The sequence below is a fragment of the Thunnus albacares genome, chromosome 12 (genome assembly GCF_914725855.1).
Source record: "Thunnus albacares chromosome 12, fThuAlb1.1, whole genome shotgun sequence".
Lineage (NCBI taxonomy): Eukaryota > Metazoa > Chordata > Actinopteri > Scombriformes > Scombridae > Thunnus > Thunnus albacares.
This window is the reverse complement of record NC_058117.1, coordinates 9,592,919-9,615,907: the sequence shown is the minus strand read 5'-3', so window position 1 is coordinate 9,615,907 and position 22,989 is coordinate 9,592,919. Positions and strand designations below refer to the sequence as shown.

The following is a 22,989-nucleotide window of genomic DNA, read 5'->3' as shown; positions in this document are numbered from 1 at the left end:
AATTCAGTGTAATATGTAAATAAACATGTTGCCTCTGTAGGAAGCTGATTTATCCATCCTGGGTTTGTTTGGTTTAGCAGCACATACTTAAAAATAATATTACAGGTTTATGAATAGTGCCACCTCTTTATGAGTGTCCTTATAAGCAATAGATTGAACGCTAGCACTTACTAACCAAGCGAGGCCGTGAAGTGCATATTTGTATATATGTCTAATGTCACTGAAATGCACCAATCATCTTTAAGTGCATTCATTAGCACTGCTATCATGAGGCTATTTAATGGACTGGAAAGTTGTTTCATTTCCTGAGTTTTGTTACTGTTTAGTTACCTTTTCTCTGCACAGATGTTTATGTCCTGTTGTGTGACAGGCTTTCAGTATTCCAGGTCAGCCCTCCAATGCTTCAGTATGACTCAAGAATGAAAGGGCATGTACAGGGAAGAAGCAAAAATAGCAGCTGGGCCACAGACGCCAAAGCTTTGACAAAGCCTCGGACATGTGTGTTCCCTGACCTGAATAACCAAGAGAGCCCCGGAGCACTCGACCAGGTGGGCCCTAGACATGTTGGAGAATAGCGCTGTTTTTCTTTCTCATCCATCTGCACTTTTATTTGTTGTTTTTCTTATTCCACAACTGAGAAGCTGACACAATATTTTGCTCAATCACTGATTTATTAAAAAACAAATGGCAGTACAGTTATACAGCTAACTGGAAAACTAATCAAAACTGAATTCATTTATTTCAATACATCTAAGTGTTGAGACCATGTTTAATGTGCTGAAACGATTGCTAATGTGCCTCGGCCCCCTCACACTCACATGAAAGCGTGGGGGCATTTGCTGTTTCGTTTCCAAACATCTTTTCTGCAATGCCTGTCCAATTACTCACACTGGAGAGGTTTTGGTCCAATTGCTGTCTTCACTCCAGGGTTAAATGGAATTAGCGAAGCCGAGACCTCATCATCATCTATTCCATTTTGTTCGTACTTTCACATTCACCACCTGCCAAGTTACATCGCCATTCCATTTTGGAGAGACTTTCAGAGAACAATAGGCACACAGCATAAGTGTGGCCATGATCTGTTTTACACCGTGCTCATCAACTACATTTCATTCTCTCACAATAAAAGGTGCAGAAGAAGTAATTACTCAGTAAAAGACATTTGTAGTCAGGGGGAAGCTACAGCATGTTATCAGTCGGAACAGAAAGAATTGTGCGCAACTCTTTGGGAGATGCCAGAGCTCTTGAGCAAAATTAGTCATTTTTGTCATTTCAACAGAGATGATGCCAAGCACCACATGCACAAAGTCACAGACACACGGTCCTGCCTTGTGCCAAAGCCTTCATGTCACGTAAAGTGCGGTTGAACCTCTTTCCCAGCAACCCTTACTTCCTAATGCAGGAGGAAATCACAATGTCATTCCTGACTTGTGATTACATTGGCACATTGCATGTTACCGGGCCAGAGGCATTTGTGTTCAGGCACATTAACACCACTGCCATGTCAAGCCCTTTCACATCATCTTTCCTGGACAATTCTGAGTTTCTCCACCCTTTCGTCACCCTTTTGGCAAAGGTTGATTCAGCAGATGGTTGGGGCGCAAATGATCAAAATCAGCCACATTCGTCCTAAAGCTCAGCAGGCAGCTGAGGAGAGAAGAGGGAGAGCGTGAGGGAGGGGAAGAGAATGAGTCAAATGAGAGATGACAGAGAATTCAAATAGAGAGAAGAGGCAAAGACGCTGAAAGAGTGGGGTGTGGAGGAGAGAGAAGAGAGGCTGCTTGGTTAGGGTGGTGGAAGGGAATTTAGGGATGTCAGATGAGGAAACTGCAAGGATAGAGCGAATGTGAGGAAAGCAAAGGAAGAACGAAACAGGGTGGGGAGGAAGGGAGGTGGGGGTGGAACTTTTCAATTACAGCACACACAGACAACAAAGACCCAGATTTCAAGAGACTATAACAGTCTGCAGCCCAGAGGGAAAAGCTCATTTAGCCTCCTTCATTTCGTCTTTCCTTTCTCCACACAAATTACAAGTTGGAATATTTAATGCGTTCCTTTTGTTGCACACGCAAACGCAGGCTTTCCTATCATTACAGATGTCCCAAATGCCAAGATCAGCTACCTGGGGATGCAAATCCTCTTGTTGGAAGATTACAAGAAAAACTGCTTCCTGCATTAAATTCCTGCATTACATTTCAAAGTGAGTTGTTTCAGCTGATAGAGATGGTCCAGACATCTGTCAGCAGCAATGACAGTGACTACAGCTATTAAGGTTTTGAAGACGTGACCCTCATTATTGAATTGACTGCCTTAATTTGAGCTTGAAAAAGAAAAAAAAAAAGAAAAACGTTCCCTGGCATCCTTAGAGGTGCTTGCCAAATAACATTAAAGCAAAAAAGCAATCGATGGAGGCAGACTATTGATTCAACCAATCATGGATAACAGACACTCTCCTCACAGCCCATTTAACACAGGGAGGCCTTTGTCAATCAGGTTTTCAGTGTGAATGACGAGCATAGTGACAAGATGACTTGAAAGAGCGTAACAAAGCGCTCTCCTGGCAAACATAAAGTATAATGGAGTCAACATCAAACAACTTCTGCTCGGGAATTTAGCTTTTTTCATTGTTGTAGTCTCTGAAGACCAGACACAAGAGTCTAATTAGAGATTCATCTGCTATACCTGTCGACCCCCATCCCGCCACACAAAGACACACACACAGAACTACGTCCCAGCTATCTCCTCCTTCTTAATTTGAAGGCTTGTGGCAGCTAACTTTCCTCTTTCAGCTTTCACATGTCTGAAGATTCGTCAACTGTGTGTCAAGTAGGGTAGCTGTGATGTTGCTGCAAGGAAGGCAGGGGGCCGGGGGGGTTGAATCCAAATCAGCAACTATTCCTACATCTGTCTCACACATCACTGCCTGAAAAAAACGCCACTATAGTAAAGAGAATTCACACTAAAAATGTTTGGAGCACTCACAGTTTATTTGGGTGAGTATTGTTAAATTGGAACACCTGGCAAATTGGGACAGTTAAGCTTTTCAATGAATACACAAAATAACCTAAAACCAATGCATTGCTGAAAAGGATAAGGAAGGTCCCATGGATATAACGTCATATAAGTGGGCGTGAAATCACGTGCAGTGACACTTGATTCCAGAATCACAACGGTAAGTGAAATAAAATCTAAAAACAAATATTCTGTTTCATTTCAATATATTTTGTAATGGGATGTAATTGTGTATCAAAATTACTATGAATCAATTCTATACTCCTTTCACCCTTTTGAAAAATGTAAATTTTGATAATGTCCCATTTTGCCAAATGCCTAAATGGGACAACCTGTTACTGTCAAAATGAGACACTGTTCTAAGTCATTTTGATAGGAAAAAATGTTTTTGAGGATCACAAAATACATGCTGTCTTGAAAGAAATCAATTTTCTAAACTGGATCAAATATAATTTATCTTAAACATGTTATCAGCTAGCTTGCTTAACCTAAGCTAAGAAGAGCTAGCATAGCTGTGTTTTAGCTAGCCTACTTAGAAAATATTGCCACACCAATAAAAGTGCTAGCTAGCTATACCTACCTATTTCACTCCCTCTCCTAACATGTATGTATTTTTATTATAAATCAATATTAAATTTACAAATATTTTTAATTTTTTTTTTTTTTAATTGTTTCACATAAGTATCCCAATTGTGTGGTTGTATTTTCATTATATGGTTATTTGAAGACATTAAAATGCTGAAATTACTTATCCACTCCCATTTTGCCAGTAGCACGTGTAAAAGGAGTAATCGATTCTGTGTACAATTATTCTTTATTTTTTCTTCTGTATATTGTCGTAAGGGGGTTAATATTTATAGCATTGTATAGAGTTGGGAGCTAAGACACTGGGATGATTCAGTTAATTGTTCCAGGATGCAATTTTTCAGAACGTGTCCCATTTTAACACTACTCACCCAGGTCAAACACTTCTTTTGCATAATTGTGACTTTTGGCATCCTTTTAAGACGGGGAAGCATATTTTTGTGCAAATTATTGTGCTTGAAGGTGGCAAACTGAGCGCACTCATGTGCTTGAATCACATCGCCCAAGAAACCTGTTTTTCTAATAATGGCCTGCAATTACTCTCACTGGTAAATCCAGCAATGTGCATTTCATCATAAGAAAGGTCAGTGTGGGCCGTTTAGTCATGCAACCTCCAAGCTCTGAAACCGTGGCACAGGACAATAAAAGGGGAAAAAACACTGAAATTAGCCTATTACCAAGCCCCTTTGAACACTTTTAATGTCACAGAGAGAGGAACACGCTGCCATGGCGAATAATGAGGAGGAATTATGTGAAGGTAGGCTAATGGTGAATGATGGAAGCAGCCCTGGTGCGCCATCATCACCATCCTCATCACCCTGCTGTCCTCAAAACTTGAGAACACTCAGACTGTATATATTACCTTCATCACGATGCACTTGGTCGCCCTCTTGCTATCTCACTTGGAAAAAAAAGGGGGGGGGGGAAGAAAAGCTCTCTGTGTTGAAGCAGCGGCTCATTCATTCACCAGCGCACACGGTAGAGGGGGGGAACAACAGCTGCAGCAGCAGCATACACGCAACATTTTATCAAGAATTTAGAGCAGGGAAAAAACACAGCAACTTTACGGAGCATACAGTGCATCAGAAGGGCTTCACTGAGGATGGAGAAATCTATATTTTGCATTCAACCTCTGGAAATATCTGAGACCGCGCGGACAACCTGAGAATGAACTCCTCTATGCTCGTGCCTCCACTGCTGCAACTTCTCACCGAGGAGCGGATGGATGCAGGGATGCTGGAGGATTGTGTGTTGAGATAAAGTTGTGCGAGAGCGCAAAATCAAGTTGGAGTGGAGTAGAAAGAAAAGACTCGTCACGAATTAATGGATTTTGTCGGATCACTGGACAGGAAAGGTTTTAATCGCAAGTCTCACAATATCGGAAGAGTTCACGTAATCTTGAAAGCGCATCGTTTGGTCCCAGTTGCAAAATCAGGTAAGTGTATTTTTCAATCTAATATAACATTTTAATGTGCGTTTAGTCTATTTAACTCTGGAGTGCAAAACAAAAAAGGTACATTTTCACCCTCCAAATTAGCGCGACGCATGACTCTTTCATCCAAAAATGTGCGAAACTGTAAAAGTGTCTTACTGCTCTGTCCTCCTACCAGTCCAGAGAGAATGAGGTGTCGCTGGGTGAAGCATGAGCTGTCAGAGAATCAGTCATAAGCGGCTGTCTCTACTATGGGAGGGGGCAGCTCTCAGCCTCTGGCTCTGCTGCTGGACCTCCAGGGCCGCAGCCGCCGCCGGACAAGGCGACGGCGCCTCCGGCTCCCTGGACTGGCTGCTGTCGGATAAAGGGCCCTTCCACCAGTCCCTGGAGTTCACAGAGGCTGCGGAGAGGCACCAGCAGGGCTTCAGCACCAGATACAAGATCTACAGGTGAGACAGATAAGGAACTCTTTGCATGTGTGTGTGTGTATTCTACTCTATGTATTGTATGTGAAGTTTTTATGCATGATACTGCACGGTATTTATTGCATATTTTTCAGGGATGTGGGCTGTGAGTGTTTGCAGGTTCTCATTTCACCCAACATGCCACTGGATAATTTCTCTGATGAGCACTTTGAGCCAGAGAGGAACTAATCAGTGACAGCAGCTGCTGTAGTGTTTGGTATGAAAAACTGCGCACTCTCAGGATTGCCCTCACAGGCTATCACACCTGCACTGAATTAGATGCAACTGCTGATGAGCAAATCTGAAGAACTACTGTAGCGATACAAAATTCGCCCTTTGCTCCTGTCGTTAGTATTCTGACTGAAAACTGATCAGTCATCTGAATAATTGCGTCTAGGTGTGTATCATACTTTTTTTTTATTTCAGTCTCTTGTCTTGTTTCAAAATGACCTCTGCAGCAAGAGTTCCTGAATCTCATGACACCATGTGGTCCCTGAGCTGCATTTTTGTCTAAACCTTCCTCACAAGTAGTCGGCTTGCAATAAATTCCTGTTTGTTGCTATGTTGCATCTGGTAGTATATCGATTGATACATTCAATCACTACATCTTTCAGTGTTTGAAGTTACGCCAATACAATATGACAAATTAGACATATTGGCAATTATGTTTACTAGTCATTGTCTGTTTATATTTTGTCACTGTACCTGCAGTCTCTGTGGTATGGTTGTCGATGCTTCAGGCCCACTATGATTCCTTTCTGTGCTGGATATTTCCAAGGCTTTACTAAAGTGAAAAATACTTTATGGTGTGCATCTAGTGTATAAATCAAGTGGTCCATTATCTCTTCTCAGGAATCTTTTAGGCTATGGTGTTTATCTCTCAGAGACACTTGCATTTTTTTCAATAGAAATACTGCATAAATATCCCAGTCCCCTGACTTGAGCCCTTTTCTTTTCCAAACCTGTGCCTTAAATAATGAAAATCATTGAAAGTGACAAAGAGGCGGACAGCTTGGACTGTCGAGGGTGGCCACCATCTGTATTGGCTGGCTGACATCTCAAAGGTAACTGAAAGGTCTTTCAGCCTGAAGCAGTCGATCCTGCGACCTATAAACTGCCTGCTCACATTTCTAACCTGGAGGCTGTTTTAAGGATTAGGGATTAAGGATTTTAAGGATAAGTCCAAAATAAGGCCCAACCAAGGTTAAAAAGATACCTGCTGTATTAAGATGATAACTGACAGGAGAGTATACTTGAACCAGTCGTCAGTTCCTGTTCTTCATTTGTATTTAATGTCTTGTAGAGATAATATAAGGGGAAAAAAAGATGTGCAAACACTGGAGGCATTTATTCTTCGAAATATTTCACAAATATATTTTACACAAAGTCCCCACAGAGTTGCAGATGTTCCATATTTTTCTATGTGTCAAGCATGGGGGTCTAAACTACTGTTCTACCCTTGTGACCTCTGTAATAGCAGAAACACCACTATCATCTCATGTTGTCAGTCATACAGCAACATGCGATTAAGCTGTCCATTCGCTCTCCAAGTCTGCTCCTTTTACAGTCATTTCCCCTGCAAGGAGTTGTTTTCATCACTATTGATTGTTACAGTACATACAGTAATCCTTCATGTTTAGATATCTGATTACATTCTTACAGCAAACTCCCCTCTGTTAGCCATAATGTGCATGCTGATGGAATAGCTGTAGGCTAAACCCCGGGCTGGATCTACAACGCCCATCTGTCCACCAGGGACAGACACTCAGCCTGTCCCCTAGTTATTATGATTGGCTGTAATGACACACTCCACAGTGTCCCGGTTCCCCAATTATTTCTCTGCCGATTATTTTTCTCATGGCAGTGATTTGATTGCCTCCCAGAAGGAGAGGGAGGTACACAGAGCAGTAGGCAGCACTGTGGAAGAGGTAGACATTAGCTGATGCTATGAACAGAGGGAGAAACAGAGGGACAGTGGCGGTATGTCCCAGTCGGTTTGTGAATAACTAAGTTCACCAAGATGTTTGTTCAAAGGGCACGAGGTAATAAATGATGGCAGCTGATGATGTCAGACATTATTTTAGTGTTGTGTTGTTCTGTTGCTGTTTGAGTTGCAGCTTTACATCAGAGTAAGTTGTGTTTTACACATGCAGAGTTATTTAAAGCTGTGACAAGCTTGTGCAGACAACAGTAGGCCCTACAGTGTAACAGCTATTCCCAACCTGGGATACTTGTATCCCAGGGGATACCTCTGCAGTTTCCAGAGGATGTGTGGAAAGATTGTGGAGTATATATATTTAAATATCCACATATTTGTGTTGAGGAGGAAAATAAACACCCAAATATGATTAAAAATTGGTGTGATGCGAACCATTAGTATATTTACCGTCACATTTACCAATAACCCTCCAGCTATGACAGCTACGACTGCACAGATATCTTTCCAACCAACCACACATTTGAAGAGGTGCTGTGATGATATCAAAGCCATGGTCAATATTTTAGAAATGCTGAGGTCATAGGTTGTCTAATCCCACACATATCCAGTCTTTTTGCTAAGTGGTTGCTGCCTTTATCATCATGCTTACGGTACAGACATAAAGGTTTTGTTAAAAAAGGAAATAAGCATACCCATGTATGTCCCAAAAAACTAAAATTACTGTCTCAGAACTTTGTATTTCCCCTATTTTCTCTCCAGGAAACATCCAGTGAAAATCACCAGGAAATTGCAGACCTATTAAAACAATACATTTTATTTTCCTACATGGACATGCTGTTTGAAAGCCCTCTCTACGATGCCAGGAATAAAATATTTAGTGGAAAAGTTCTTGAATCAGTCCAAAGAAATGTGTATGTTTTTAACTGTAGAATGTAAACTCCTCTTTGATTTCCATAAACCTTCACATTCTCAGAAAAATTACAGAAGATGTGACCTCAGTGTCCTCAATGGTAGCTATGAGTCTTTAGCTGTGATTGATAGTGCATGTAAACCAGTTAGCAAGCAAGGGGAGATGTCGAAATGGAAAGGTTAAATGGTTGAAATGTTCAGTTTCCACAAATCCAGTGATACTGTAGTAGTACAAATGCAAACTTCACTGAACCCACTGATAGAAGAAAATGAGATCAAACCAGCGACAATTCCACACAGCACAACTATGTCTTGAATAACGGAATTATAGTAAGTGTCCACTTTTGTGTTAAATAACCAAAACACGAAAGTTCCAAATTAATTTAAAATGAACACATTTTGAATATGTCATGATGGTGTACTTGAGCTCATCCGAAAAAGCTGTGGGGATTTGGGAGACAAAAAAGGATGATAACAACCATAGTCTGTATATAAAGATGGACGTAGCGAGGTGTGATGTCATCCATTGGTATGCATTGGAGCCAGTTTGAAGTGCGCACTTGGGCTTTAGCTACAGCTAAATTGTGCTAACAAGGCAAGTATTGCAATCGAGTTACATTAAATTTACTGAAACATTGCAACAATAGTCCGACTCAGTACAAGAACCAGAGCTGGGACGAGCAGCGGGTGAGCAAAGTGTCACAGCTGTGAATCAACACCCACACAGCAGACATCAAAGCTACTATAAGTCTTCAAATCTTATTAATGAAGCAATAATTTCCAAAATGACCACCAGCACACTTATTAGAGGGCCTGAATTTAGCGTATGAGACCATAATCACTCATTGAAAATAATGACTGACTTAGTATTTCTAGAGAGAAATTGATGTTTTTTGAATGGGAGTCCATTGGAGCCAGGGATTTTTTGGGGCCAGCATCTAGGGACTGTCAGTGGCATTGCACTTTAAGGTACTTCCGCATTGGCCTCAGCCTCAAACCATGGTAGTTGGCGTTACTACTGACCTATAAAATACACTTAAGGTAATTCCCAGAGAAAAAGTGTAAGTGAAAATCTAAAAGTGCCACAATGAATGTAATCAAACCTAATGCTTTGCTTGTTAAACCGCAGCCTGGGGCCTCACTGTATGCACCACTAAAGGGCACGGCCAAGTGAGCAAATGTCTGTGTGTGTGTATGTGTGTGTTATTGTGTTTCCAGGGAGTTTGGTCGATGGAAGGTCAACAGCCTGGCGGTGGAGAAACGAGACGGTGGCAGCGGCGGCCTGGCTCTGCCCCTCGACCCCGACTTCATGCACACCATCCGCCAGCTGGGGAGGCGGCCAACCCTCCAGATGATTACAGAGAGTCTAATCAAGAAATATGGCACCCACCTCCTCCTCTCCGCCGCTCTGGGAGGTACAGTCGAGAATGCAGAGCTTCAAAGCGAGCTTCATTCACAAAGGCTCTAATGTGATTTTATTTTTCAGCATATGGGGCACCAATTTTACCGTCTGTTGCTTTCTAAACAACAAAGCATATAATAATTTTTCTGGATCAGTGTTTTTGGCTCAGAAAAAAACATCAAATCGTTCTGGTTTAGTGTACAAAAATAAATTGGAGAGGGAAGTGAAAGAAAGATTTAATATTTTTGTTTGTCCATCAAAACAGTATGGTTCCCCAAACGGAGCATCATCACTGCTGTACAAACCTGTCATTTACTGTATATATGATTGGCTTATCTTCTTTTTCTTTAAAAAATCATTATCATAAAGCATACTTTATTAGAATAAGTGAAAGTGCGGGTTTGAAAACTGTCTGCTGTAAGTAAATAACACAGATATGAAGGAATTATCCAAATGCAAATTTTGTTGAAACATTGGCGATGTACCTAGCAATCCAGGATTATTCTGATGTTTGGTTTGCTTTTATCTTATCCTTACAAATACAGTAACTGGCCAAAAATCAACAGCAAACATACGGTTTGGCTGTCAGTATCTCAAAACTGAAGACAAAGCAGTTCTTTATTGTCTCACCATTTCATACCAATGTTTAAAAATCTCTCAGGCAATAATCCATCATAGAAAAGACAAATATACAATTGTCCCCTCTGAGAGTGGACTCAGTGGACCACAGTGTAATGCAGACATTTTGAGTACACATGGAATAAGCAATCACATGGAATAATTTTTTATGACCTTGAATGACTGTAGCTGATCTTGTAGGTGATAGAGGTGACACAGACGGAAGTAGATGTCTGTTACAGCCAGAAGTCTTGAACAGGAAATGTTTATGCTTGATTGGCAAATTACCTCTAGTAGCTATTTGAGTGATGACTCCTGTTTGTCAGGGACAAAAACGGGAGTAGAGTGACAAGCTGCAGAACTGTAGAAAGAAGATCAGGGTTATTGGATGAGTCCACAAAGAGTGTGGCAAGGACACAAGAGACTGCTGTTCATTTCCAGGTTTTGGTACCTTCATATGTAAAGGTTTTTTGAACGCCGATAAAGGCATCAGATCAGAAAACATATGTATTGTTTTGGAAGGTGGTGACAAATGAAGGATTCTATCGTTTAGCGTAGAGGACTTGTGCCTTTCGTAATGGAACACCATCATAACACAGCTGTCTGGCTAGCTGACAAAAATTAAATTAGCCACAAGCAAAAATAAAATGACACACAATTGGCTTCAGCAACGGTTGCAGCATAGAATGTGTATAAAGATGGATGGAGCAAGGTGTGATGTCACCCAGTGGCATTGTACTTTCAGGTACTTCTGCATTGGCTTCAGGCTCGAGTTGCAGCCGCTCTTCAGATGTCCTTTCTTCGATATTTATTCTGGTGTTCAAACTCGGTAGCTTTGGATTGGTAGAATGAACTTAACATTTCTTTAGCAGGAGTTTTGTTGTTGAAACCAAATTATATGTGGAATGAAAGGAGGAAGAGCGGAAATTTGATTCCCTGCATGACTGATGTCTTATTTCTACAAAATATTTCAGGTATTTGTCTGGACATATTGTTTATCCCTATATTTGTACAATTGCAGCTGCAAGCACAGAGCGACGCTCCATAGTGAAGTGTCAGTGGGAGCAGAGGGCCTCTGAGACATGTCCACGGACGTGTATAGAAAATGGCTGTGACAGGTTGTTTAAATATGAATTTTTTTCATGAAGGAATATCCACTGTCAACATGCTCTGTACTTCAGATTACATCCTCCTCTCAAAATTCAAAAATGTTTGTCTTTTGACTGAAATCTCACACACACTGGCTGTATTTTCCTAGAAGTTTAGCCTTTTGAGAAATAAATGGATTCATCATGATCTGTTAGTCACAGGTTGGACACTATGTTGTTGCTTTTGCTTTTTACACCTGCAAATATAATAACTGAGCTGAACGTAACAATTTACACTTGTTCTCTTGGACGTGCTGAAAGGGATTTTGAGAAATGTGAAACACCAACTATTACAATAGAAGTCGATGAGGCAAGCTGAAAAAAAAGTAAATCACACATTTCTTCATACAAAAACACTCTTGGAGTATATTCAAGAGTTTTCAAGGGTAAGATTTAACAGATCAAACCAACCCAGTCACCAAAATAAAACATTGGCATTGTACGTTTCTGCAAACCACAGATATGTTGAAACTCTATTTTTCAATTGCTTTTTGCATGTCATTTAAAATCGCATTAAAAGCGCCCATTATTAGTTGAATAATTATGTTTTATGTTGTGACAACGCTGTGGTTAAGGTCTGGTTAGGTTTAGGCACAAAAACCACTTGGTCAGGGTTACGGAAAGATCATGGTTTGGGTTAAAATAATGGGTTTTGTTGCCAGAAAAACGACTGCAAATGTCCCGACGTCAGTTGAAACGGGAAGCGAGCAGCGGTCTCGAACAGTCGTCTCTGCTGTTTTGATGGTTTTGCAACTCTTTGCCATGCTGCTTTTTATATTAGTCATGTAATAATTGTAATTGTTAGAAATGATTCTGCATGTAGAAATTACGTCTCCTAGAAAAGGAGTGCTAAGATCTGTTTTGTTTTTCACGTAATTTTTGTCCAGTATAATTAAGATAATTAAAATAATTAAGGGAACTTGATCAATGATCTTGAATTAGCTCTCTGTTCCTGAGGAGTTTAATAGATGCAGAGACCTTGTCTGTGCCTTTTCCCCCAATCATCCAAACCATCAGTTCCCCCACAGCACTTAATCACTACTGCACTTTTCTATCTGATCTGAAAAGATACTAATGAAAGGTGATTAGTGCTGCTCTGTCAGAGCTAATGAAGCTCTTGCTCGCTCTGCCTGACTGCCACCAGGGGAGGAGTCTTTGACTATATTTGTGGACAAGAGGAAGCTCAGCCAGGAGTCTTCACCCTCGGGGGCGGAGGGCAGCCGTAGCAGCAACAGGAACTCCAGTACTACCGGGCCAGTGACCCTGGAGGCCCTCCACCAGCTGGCAGCTTCCTACTTCACCGACAGAGAAAGCACCCTGCGCAGGCTGCACCACCTCCAGATCGCATCCACTGCCATACGGGTACGTGGAAGTCTAGAAAACTGCAAATACACCAGCAGTCTGTTGGAAGATGAACCACATACTCACCACCTAAAGACAGCTGTGTTGTCCATCTGGCTTGTGGTTTGTTAGCCTCCAGATTGTTGCAGATTGTGCATTTAGTTGGACTGGCTTTTGGTTCAGCTGAAGTTACTGAACATGTATGAGTGACTTGTTCAGTCTTCAGGTGACAAAAATCATTTCAGTCTTGATCAGTAAATAGATACATACATGCATGTATATTTCTGTATTTATTGTTTTTACTGACTGAGATCAGTGCTGGAAGGAGTACTCAGATCATTTACCTAGATAAAAGTAGCACTACCACATAATAACAATACTCCATTACAAGTAAAAGTCTTGCATTCGAAATGTTATATTTTGGGAAATATGTTTATTTGTGTTCTGGTGGAGAGTCAAATGGGAAGATTTATATTACTCTCATGTCTGTACACTAAATATGAAGATACTGTAAGCATATTCAGCTTTAGAGGTAACGACACTTCTAAAGCTTGCTAATAAACCAGTAAATTCATTTGTTCAGTCCGTATAAAAACTGAAAATTAAAAATGACAATTCACTGTTTGCCTGGCAGCTGCTCAGAGCCAAGAAATGGTTCAGCACATAAACCCCCTGTAAGACAGTTAATCTTTTTTTACATGTCAGTTTTTGTTAGGATTGAACAAATGAGATATAACATGTTAATTAGTGAGCTTTAGAGGCACTGATAGACGGATTTTGTAATTGTTCAGCTAACTAACTATAACTAACTATGCCAGAAATAGAATAAGCGTATTTTCCATAATGCCAAACTATTCCTTTTAGTAAAATTACAGAAGTATTAGCAACAAAATGTAATTACACCTGCATTAATTGATTTTTGTGGCCACTTGGGAGCAGCACAACAAGCTGACGTTATCATCAACTGATAAAGGTGATATAAAGGTGAAGGCAAACAACTGCTTATTTATACATCCAGTACACACAGAGCAACATTAGCGTTTATTTTAGAGTTTAATTTGTCTCCACTTGATGAATATAAGTCCAATATTCAGTCTAGCTCTGTTTTGGTTTCCACCAATCCCGGATGGAAATATCCGCCTGCTAAATGCTCCACTATTATCATTATCTAGTCACTAACTTTCTATGCCCATCGTTTGGTGCCAGTGTGTCGGTTTAACTGGTTGTTGAATTAACTGGTGATATTCCCCTGCATCAGGCTGTGGTAGGTGACTGTGTCAATGCCTGTCATATATTTCATCATTAATCTGATGTCAAGTCGACTTGATAACTGTTTATACTTTCATACAGCATATAAGTGAAACATACAGTCTGAGCTGTTAAGCTTGAATGTGTGTGTGGAGTTTGCTGCTAGCTGTTTTAGCTGTGGCAAGTTGTGATAGCATTACGCCTAGATGTACCATCGATCATGTTTTATATTAAAGGCTACAGACATTTATCTCTCTCATCACAATGCTTACACTATTCAGCACATCACGCAAGGGAATATCATAAGTTAATTCAAACTCCAGTTAGACCACCATTAATGTTTTTCTACACCACAGCTGGCATGTTGCCTGTGTTAAGGATTTGATTTTGGTGTGGTCTAAATGACGCAAGGTAGAAAATGCAGCCAGTATTTTTAGAAAATATAGTAACGCTTGATATTGTATGGCTACAATAAATAGTTACACAATTCAATCACATTTAGGTGCATTCAGGTTTTATAATTGTGAAGTGTTTATGTGACTGTCTCCTCTCTTTCCTCAATGTCTCTGTGGCATAGTGTTAGTTGGGAAGGCATCAGCAGAAACCTTATAGTTGTAGCGATCAGCAGTTCAACTCCAGCATGGGTTGTTTTATGTGACCAGACAGCAAATAAAAATGAAAAAAAATTTGTAGTGAAGAGGTCTAATATTTTCATGTACTTCTGTCAACACCAAAATTAATGTCTCAAAAGACACCTACAAATTAATGTGATAGAGAAGCAAAGTAATCAGAATGTTTATTTCCTGGTTTCAGTCAACATGGGGTCCTCAAAAGCCACACTTGCAAAACATCTGCCTCCATCACCAGTTAATTCAACCACCACTTAAACCGACACACCGGGCAGGTAACACACAGTGGGTTTTATAACAATCCACTATATTTTGTGAGCTTTTAAATAAATGTAACAGAGAAAAGTCAAATGGAAATACCTCTAGTACTTTACTTACTGTTACTTTCCACCACTGACATGCATGTATAGAGCAAAGTTTTAATTCATGACACTTATGTAGCTCAACCTGCAGATAACAAGCACTTTCAAATCCCTTAATGCCAGCTCAGGGTATTTATTTCCATAACATATTTAATCAGGTAGGATTAAGTACAAATGCTTATTTACAGAGTTGGCCTGACAAGAGGAATTTACCTATTGTGACTGCAGGGGTTCTGCAAGACTGTCAAATCTGTCTCTCCTTTTTGTTTTATCTCTCTTCAGCATGTAGTTTATTATCACAGAAAACACATGTGTGCAAAGGGAATTGGGAACAAGCATTTCATTTGATGTTTAGTCTTATAACTTTTACAGTGTGACGGTCAAATTCATTATAGACAAATGGACTGACTGTTTTCAAGCAGTAGAGAACAATACTGCAAGATACAAGGTTTATATCTGCTCCCCAACATCGACTCCCCGGTGGGAAGCTTTAAACAGGAGAGTGAGGAAGCAGAACAGAGCAGCAGTTGTGCGTCCTGAACTATAAAACACCAATCATCCATTTTATCATCTGAAGTGGCTATTAGAGTGTACACATTAATCAGCCTGAGGGGCAAACGTAGATGCTAAAGTGAGTAGCCACTGATGAAGACAAGTGCCCTCCCGAACTGAGAATGTGTTCTTATGGTTATGCATCAGCTTGATGGATTAGAGATATCATTCCATTCATTTCCAGCCAGGCTGACTTCCATTCATTTGCCACTTTGCAGCGTGTGGAGTTCTGGTAGATTGAAGATCAGAGGAAGAGAGGGAGAGGGAGATGGATACTACATTTTATGGGGCATGTAAAGCAGCACCTGCACTACATGGCCATTAATTAAAATCACATATGGTATTGGGGATCCAGTGAGAAATGTTAGGATGGATTTTGAGCATAAATTTATGGTAATACGCTGTAAGTTATGTGTTTTTGTGTTTCAGCCCTTTGGAATTTCTAACTTTTAACATCAAGATGAATTACTGTTGGAAATTATGTAAGCAGAGAAGTGAATCAGTTTTCAGTCAGAGGGAAGTTGATTTCTTCTCTCAGATCAGAACAAATTATTCTGTCTGAGGACAGAAAGCTTTCTAATTGAAGACCTTTTCAGTATTACTTCACAGTGACTCATTGCATTCAAAATTCATTTGAGGCATGGAGGGCCTTTGAAGAGGCTTTTTATGTTCTTTTGACCTTCTTTAAAAAAAAACAACATACAAACAGAATGTGTCAATATATGCAGGACATGTCAAAGTGATGTGACTACACTAAGATTATCCACTGTCTGTTCTCTGTATTTAATGTCAGGGAAAAACATCAAAACTCAAGAGAAGACACAGCCAACTCAACTTTCTGACAACTACCACTAAACCTACATAATAGAAGGACAAAAAAAGACACAATCACAACACAGAAGATTCATGTTTTCTCTATATTTTTGCAGGTGACTGAAACCAGAACTGGGCCTCTCGGATGCAGCAACTATGACAATCTGGACACAGTCAGCTCTGTACTGGTTCACAGTCCAGAGAACAAGGTTCAACTACAAGGTAACATGATGCTCCCGAACTCATAAGTAGTGACATCGCTGTGTTTTTGTGGTGTCCAATCTCTGTACTTCTCATATCAGGCTGTTGAGGTTGACAAAGATTTATAGAAAATTTGTTGTTTTTTTTCGTTTTGTTTTTTTATTTTGGTTGGTCTTTAAGATATACATCTGAAACTAATCTAATCACAGAAATGTGTGAGTTCTTCTCTCAATTCTTTCCAATGTACACACTCAGCCTCAAGTCATTTGTTCACTATTAAAATAATTCTTATATGGTTTCATTCTTTTAAAAGCTAAGTTGTTTCCTAAAACAGCTGTAGGTTTCAGCAAATGTTACTCAAACAGGAGGAAATAGTGCATTTGTTGGGGACTATTTTCAGACACATTTGTTGCATTATAGTGAGTATTTCTGGCAGCAGGATGGTGTATGTGGAATCGACTCAAAATAAACTATAGTGCCCATGTTAATCCTAATGAAGGAACATGTCACCCAGTGCAACAGTGTGGCTCACTGATGTGTTTAAATAGTTTTTGGAGCTCTATGGCACAGAGGAGTAGGCCATATTAGGTGTGGTCTACACTGACAGTACTTGTTAGTAGGATCAGTTCATTGTTGGTTTGGGTCTTTACATGGGATTTGTTGAGAATATCATCTGTGATGTTTGTAAGACTAGTATAATAATTTTCCTCTTTTAAAATGTATTTTTAACAATTTTTCACTTGACACCAGCCCATCTACATCCTGTCTGTCACGCTCCACAGGGCTGCAGGTCATCCTCCCAGGCTACTTGCAGAACCGGTTCATTCAGGCTGCTCTTAACTACATTGGCTGTAAATCTGAGGGTCAGTTTGTGTGCCAAAACAATGACTGCTGGTGTGAGTGTAGCGTGGACTTCCCTCAGTGCAACTGTCCTCACACAGACCTGGACACTCTGGAAAACAACCTGCTGCGCATCAGAGATGCCTGGAGGCAGACCCACCAGGAGTTTGAGGAATCTGGTGAGTCAGGAATTTTTAGAAATAAAAAACCAGACAGGTGGAACTTCAGCTTTTGAAGCTGGTCTCCAAATTCTGGACTTCAGGATACAGGCTATTTTTCACTATAAAAGACTAAACTTGAACTAAGATTTAAGAACTAACACTGACAACATTGTTTCTGTTCTAAATTCATGCTGGGCTGTCAAACACTGCCAGGCACTGAATCAAGAAACCTGTCAGTCAAAGTGTCAGATCAAATGATGGTTCTGTTGCTCTCCAGATGCTCATGGCTGCGGTGTGTGAAAATACACACAGACTTTTAAAAAAGTCCATCTGTTCTTGCCAAAGTGCAGCTGAGACTCACTAAAGAAAAAGATGAATTAATGTCATGACCTCACCATTACAGTTAGAACATCACTAAGCTCATCATCCAGGTTGGTTAATGTAACCGTGCACCACTGTAGAGTTCTTTTATTGATCGGTTGACATCGACCCAAAGGTCTGGTGTATAAGAGCACATTGTGTTTTCTTCATTCAGGGCTTCTACAGTCATTTCCACCAGCTCTACGCACTGCAGATAGTCCGCTACACAAATGAATGAACCAGCAATCACACAAAGCGTGGCCTGAGTCCAAGCACCTAATAATGATTTATTATATTAATTTTGAGACAGTGCTATAATTACCATAAACACACCATACTATTGCTAAGGAGATTATTAGCCTCAACTGGCATTTAAACAGCATTTTAAATGGATATTTGCAGCAACCTGCTGTTGGAGGAAATAAAGCCGAGGTTATACAACTTTATCATTATAGTATCATGGTAAGATGCATTGATCTGTTTTATAAAAGCAACACAAAGTAGAGCACTTTTTTTTGATACTGTGTGGGCTCTGGTATGTGTCTGTTTTTGGATTTTATATTAAGCGTGTTTCTGAATTTAAAAGAACATATAGAGAAAGTGACAAAGATTGCACTGCTGTGATGTGTGCACCTGTATTCAAATAATTTGTACGGAGAGGTGAAATGCAGATACATCACAGCTGAAAAAAGTTTCCACCGGCCCGAAAAGTGTCAAGAAACTTTTCAGAAACACGTCACTTTTTTGTCATGTTTGACACAAGTCATTACTCTTACTATGGCAGCCCGCCTCACAAACAGCAATTTTGCTTTCATTGTCAGTCATGTCTAATTAGAGACCAGTTGCTTTGAAGGTGTACAGTGCTGCATGCTGACAACAGGTGGTAATTAACATATATTTTTGCACAGGCACAAAATATGAAAGGGGTTTGTTCTCTGCCATGCTGATGAGATCAGCAATCCCCCATCCAAAGAAATCTAAATAACAAAACATAGTTTCCTGGCTTGTTGTAGCTGTTATTTCTTCTCTTGAGCTGTTTGCTTTTCTGGGACAAACAATGAAGAGTAGACAATTTTTTGAATATTGTTACCCAGCGGCTCATAGCCACCGGCTGAGTTTACTTATTCATGTTCTTCTTCCTACCAGAGGAGTTCCAAAGCTTTGTTGGGAAACTGCCAACCCATTACGCTGTAAACACATCTGTCGTGGAGCATTTGTGGAGGACGGATGCCAGCCTGCTCCAGCGCTACAGGCAGCTGGAGACCAGCAGCAACCAGCTTTTCACCAAAGCTCGCCGCACTGCTAACAAGCTCTTCAACCTGAGCAAAAGGTGCCGAAAACAGCCCAAAATAGTCCTGCAAAGGCCGAGGTAAGAAGCAAGACCAGAATAAGAGGGAGGAATATTTATACTACAGCCTGTTAATCCAAGGTGCTCCCCAAAACGTATAATTATGAAAATGATTTATGCACCAGGCGCTGGGAGAAAGCAGCGGAGCGAGACGGTACTTATTAGAACACACTTGAGGAAAAGTAGTTTTGGAGTGAGGTGAAAAGTGCTGACAGGAGCAGAGCTGCTTCTCTGTCCCAGCGGGGAAAAGACGAACAGGATCATGTTTGGCCAAACAGACACGTTTCACTGTCGCGCCAAAACTGCATTGCAATCAATCCTGCGTTTAGAAATTGCTCATATAATAATCCGTGTATTTTAACCACGTCCAGGAATTTTAGCTGCTGTGGACAGTTATACACGACTGCTTTGCTTATATATATTCCAGTATTTTTTACTGTTACAGCTGCTGTTTCAGCAGCACTCCCACCTGGACGCACTATCTCAGCAGCCTATCAGAGACCACTGTGGTCATAACGTGAGTCAGATTTATGTCTCTCTCATGAACACTCTTGATAGCTATTTCTGGCAGGGAAATTAACTACATGACACAATCCATCAGCTTACTAGTCAAATGCAGGCACTGCCTCCTCAATCTAGAGGGGTGACAAATTAAAGGAAAAACCTGAATAAATGAGTGGGGAAACATAACAAATGCAGATGCTTCCACACAGGTGCACTGCATGGTACAATTAAGCAATGAAGATCCAATCATGCTCTGTGGCATATATAAAAATGCTGAGCAGGCCTGCTTGATTCTGATTTTGTATCAAGACAGCAAGAGGAAAAGATAGAAGTGACTTTGAAAGAGGGTTCATTTTTGGTGCACAGATGGCAGGAGCTTCAGTCACAAAGACTGCTCAGCTGGCTGGTGTTTCAATAGGAACAGTGACTGAAGTGACATCTGCATTTAGATCTATGGGACGGACATCAGTAAATAGGGTCAGAAATTGTGGTCGACAGCATACAGTTGATTACCTTGATGCTTGTGCATTAGTGCAACATGTAAGAAAAAACAGAAGAGCAACTCTTCCTCAGGTGACTGAGAATGTCAACGCAGGACGTGATCAGACTGTCAGCAAGAACAGTCTGTCAACAGTTACATAGAGAGGGATGTTATAGTAGGGTTGCAGTGCATAAACCTCTCATTACAAAGATGAATGCACATTTGAGAGTTCAGTGGTGCATAAACCATAGACACTGGTCTACAGAGACGTGGAAAAAAGTGATATGGTCAGATGAGTCATCCTTCACCATATACTCGACAAGTGGGCGAGTGCATGTGTGTTGTGCACCAAGAGAACAGTACAGGCCCAAATGCTTAACCCCTCTAGTGAGGGGATCCGGTGGCTCTGTTATGCTGTTATGCTTTCCTTTAATTTGTCACCCGTCTTTACAATCCAATTATACTCCTTTATCGCACCCATTCTTCTTGTAAAAAATAAATTCAATATGGTTTAGGGTTACTTGGTAAGTCAGCTTTTTATTTTTCACATCCCTGAGAAACAAAACATTCGTTTTTTATTCACTTTCTTATTTATTTTCTTATTCAAAATGTAAGTATGTATAATGGAGTATACACTTGAAAGATAGAGCTATGAGACATTAAGAGTATGTATGGGGTTGTGCATTTTTGTGCGTGAAATCACCACCCATCTACACCTCCGAAGGGAAATTCAGTTGATAAAAATATTCATTTTGATCTGTTTTTTTCTCGTGTAAGACCAGCTAAGTCTCAGTTTTGGTTTTTGCTGCACATCAAAACAACACATATATTTTTGTGAAAGGCAAGATGAATCTCCTTGGCAAATCCTTTCCTTCATTTCCTAATCACAAATCATGCAAAAGATACAAAGTGACAAATATAAAAGAGATATCCTGTAATAGCCAATACAGCAGTGAACAGTAGTATCTCCAAACCTGAGGTGTCTTAACACAACTGTTGTCTCTCTCTCAGGCCTCTGCACTTCTGGCTGAGCTACGCCCTCTCCATTTTGTACTGCAGCGAGAACAACCATGTTGGTGTTTACAATGACGAGAGCCACAGCTGCTCCTGCCCTTACAGCCATCCGCCTTGCCAGGGCCTCGTTCCCTGCTCCGTGGGCGAAGGTCCCCGCTGTGCGTCTTGTTCCTCAGAGAACCGCACACGATGCTCCAGCTGCAACCCCAGCTTCACTCTGACCCAGGGAGCCTGCCGACCTGCTGTGCCAGACCCCACAGACCCCTATCTGGGCTTAGAGAGTGACCGAGACCTGCAGGACCTGGAGCTGCGCTACCTGCTTCAGCGGCGCGACTCGCGCATCGCTCTGCATGCTGTGTTTGTGAGCAATGACGTGCGAGTGAACACTTGGTTCGACCCGTCCTGGAGGAAACGAATGCTGCTTACCCTCAAGAGCAACCGGGTGAAGTCCAACCGTGTTCATATGCTCCTTGGACTTGCCCTACAGTTTTGCCTCACCAGGAACAGCACTCTGGAGCCGGCATTGTCTGTATTTGTCAATCCCTTTGGGGGCAGCCATTCAGAGAGCTGGACCATGCCTATAGGTCAGCATGGATACCCGGACTGGGAGCGGACCAAGCTGGATATCCCTTTGGACTGCTATAACTGGACGTTGTCTCTAGGAAACAGATGGAAGAGCTTTTTTGAGACAGTTCATTTCTACCTGAGGAGCCGTATCAGGGAGGGAGTGACAGGAGGAAACAAGAACTCTACATTGTACTATGAGCCTTTAGAGGCGACAGAGCCGTCCAACAACATCGGCTACATGAAAGTGAACAGCATACAGCTGTTCGGATACAGCGTGCACTTTGACCCTGAGGCAATCCAAGACCTGATTCTGCAGATAGACTACCCGTACACTCAGGGATCACAGGACTCGGCCCTGCTGCAGCTGGTGGAGCTGCGCTACAGGGTGAACCGCCTCTCGCCTCCAGGGGCCCCACACGTGGATCTGTTCGCCTGTCTTCTCCGCCACAGACTCAAACTGTCCAGTGCAGACGTGACCAGGATACTCACTGCCCTTCAAGCTTTCAGTGCCAGACAACCAAACTACGTGGAGTACGAGGCAAATAAACTATGTAGTTAATGGCTCCCATTTGATGTTTTGTATTTCCTTGCCACAGACAGGTCTGTATCCTTGTCAGCTGGATCCATTTGTGTCAAGTGAGTGGTATATTGTTCAAGGCTTTGTTGTACATACACTATGTGCAATTAAATTTGATGTTTCTATAATTTCAGTGTAGTTTTATGGATTAAAACCCCTGAAAACATGGTTTCAAATCTTAAGTATTTCTCAACATGAGAAAACAATGACAAAAATGTGAAATATCCAAGACAAAAAAAGCAACAATCAAAATTAAAGTCTGGGGAAACACATCTTTAATTATTATTCTGAGGTTAAAAACCCAGCTAATCTAATTCATCAGGACTGCATGGGTGTGGTTTGATCAGATTTGTTAGTGGTCTGGAAACATAATCAAGCAACCCAGCGTGACATCACCTTTTCCATCACCCACTTAAAACCAGTAAGAAAAACAAAGATAAAAACTCAAATACAGAAATCTCTGTTCTAACTTCAGCAGATAA

At 41.0% G+C, this 22,989-nt stretch overlaps 1 protein-coding gene across 1 annotated transcript; it reads left to right on the top strand.

Moving 5' to 3' along the window:
• Positions 1-3,705: 3,705 nt before the first annotated feature.
• On the top strand, positions 3,706-22,635 carry LOC122994706 (BMP/retinoic acid-inducible neural-specific protein 3-like). The gene is made up of 8 exons (XM_044369525.1): positions 3,706-5,032; positions 5,208-5,478; positions 9,560-9,756; positions 12,654-12,871; positions 16,571-16,676; positions 17,438-17,674; positions 19,163-19,385; positions 21,361-22,635. Exons 2-8 carry the CDS (start codon positions 5,240-5,242, stop codon positions 22,487-22,489), a joined length of 2,349 nt encoding a protein of 782 aa, XP_044225460.1. The 5' UTR covers positions 3,706-5,032; positions 5,208-5,239; the 3' UTR covers positions 22,490-22,635.
• Positions 22,636-22,989: the final 354 nt, after the last annotated feature.

What these genes read in the sequence shown, in the direction of transcription:
- LOC122994706 (XM_044369525.1), top strand. Translation starts at nt 5,240, where the DNA reads ATGAGCTGTCAGAGAATCAGTCATAAGCGGCTGTCTCTACTATGGGAG. An exon ending in CCTCTCCGCCGCTCTGGGAG is followed by an intron (nt 9,757 to 12,653) that starts GTACAGTCGAGA and finishes GACTGCCACCAG; the next exon opens with GGGAGGAGTCTTTGACTATA. An exon ending in ATAGTCCTGCAAAGGCCGAG is followed by an intron (nt 19,386 to 21,360) that starts GTAAGAAGCAAG and finishes TCTCTCTCTCAG; the next exon opens with GCCTCTGCACTTCTGGCTGA.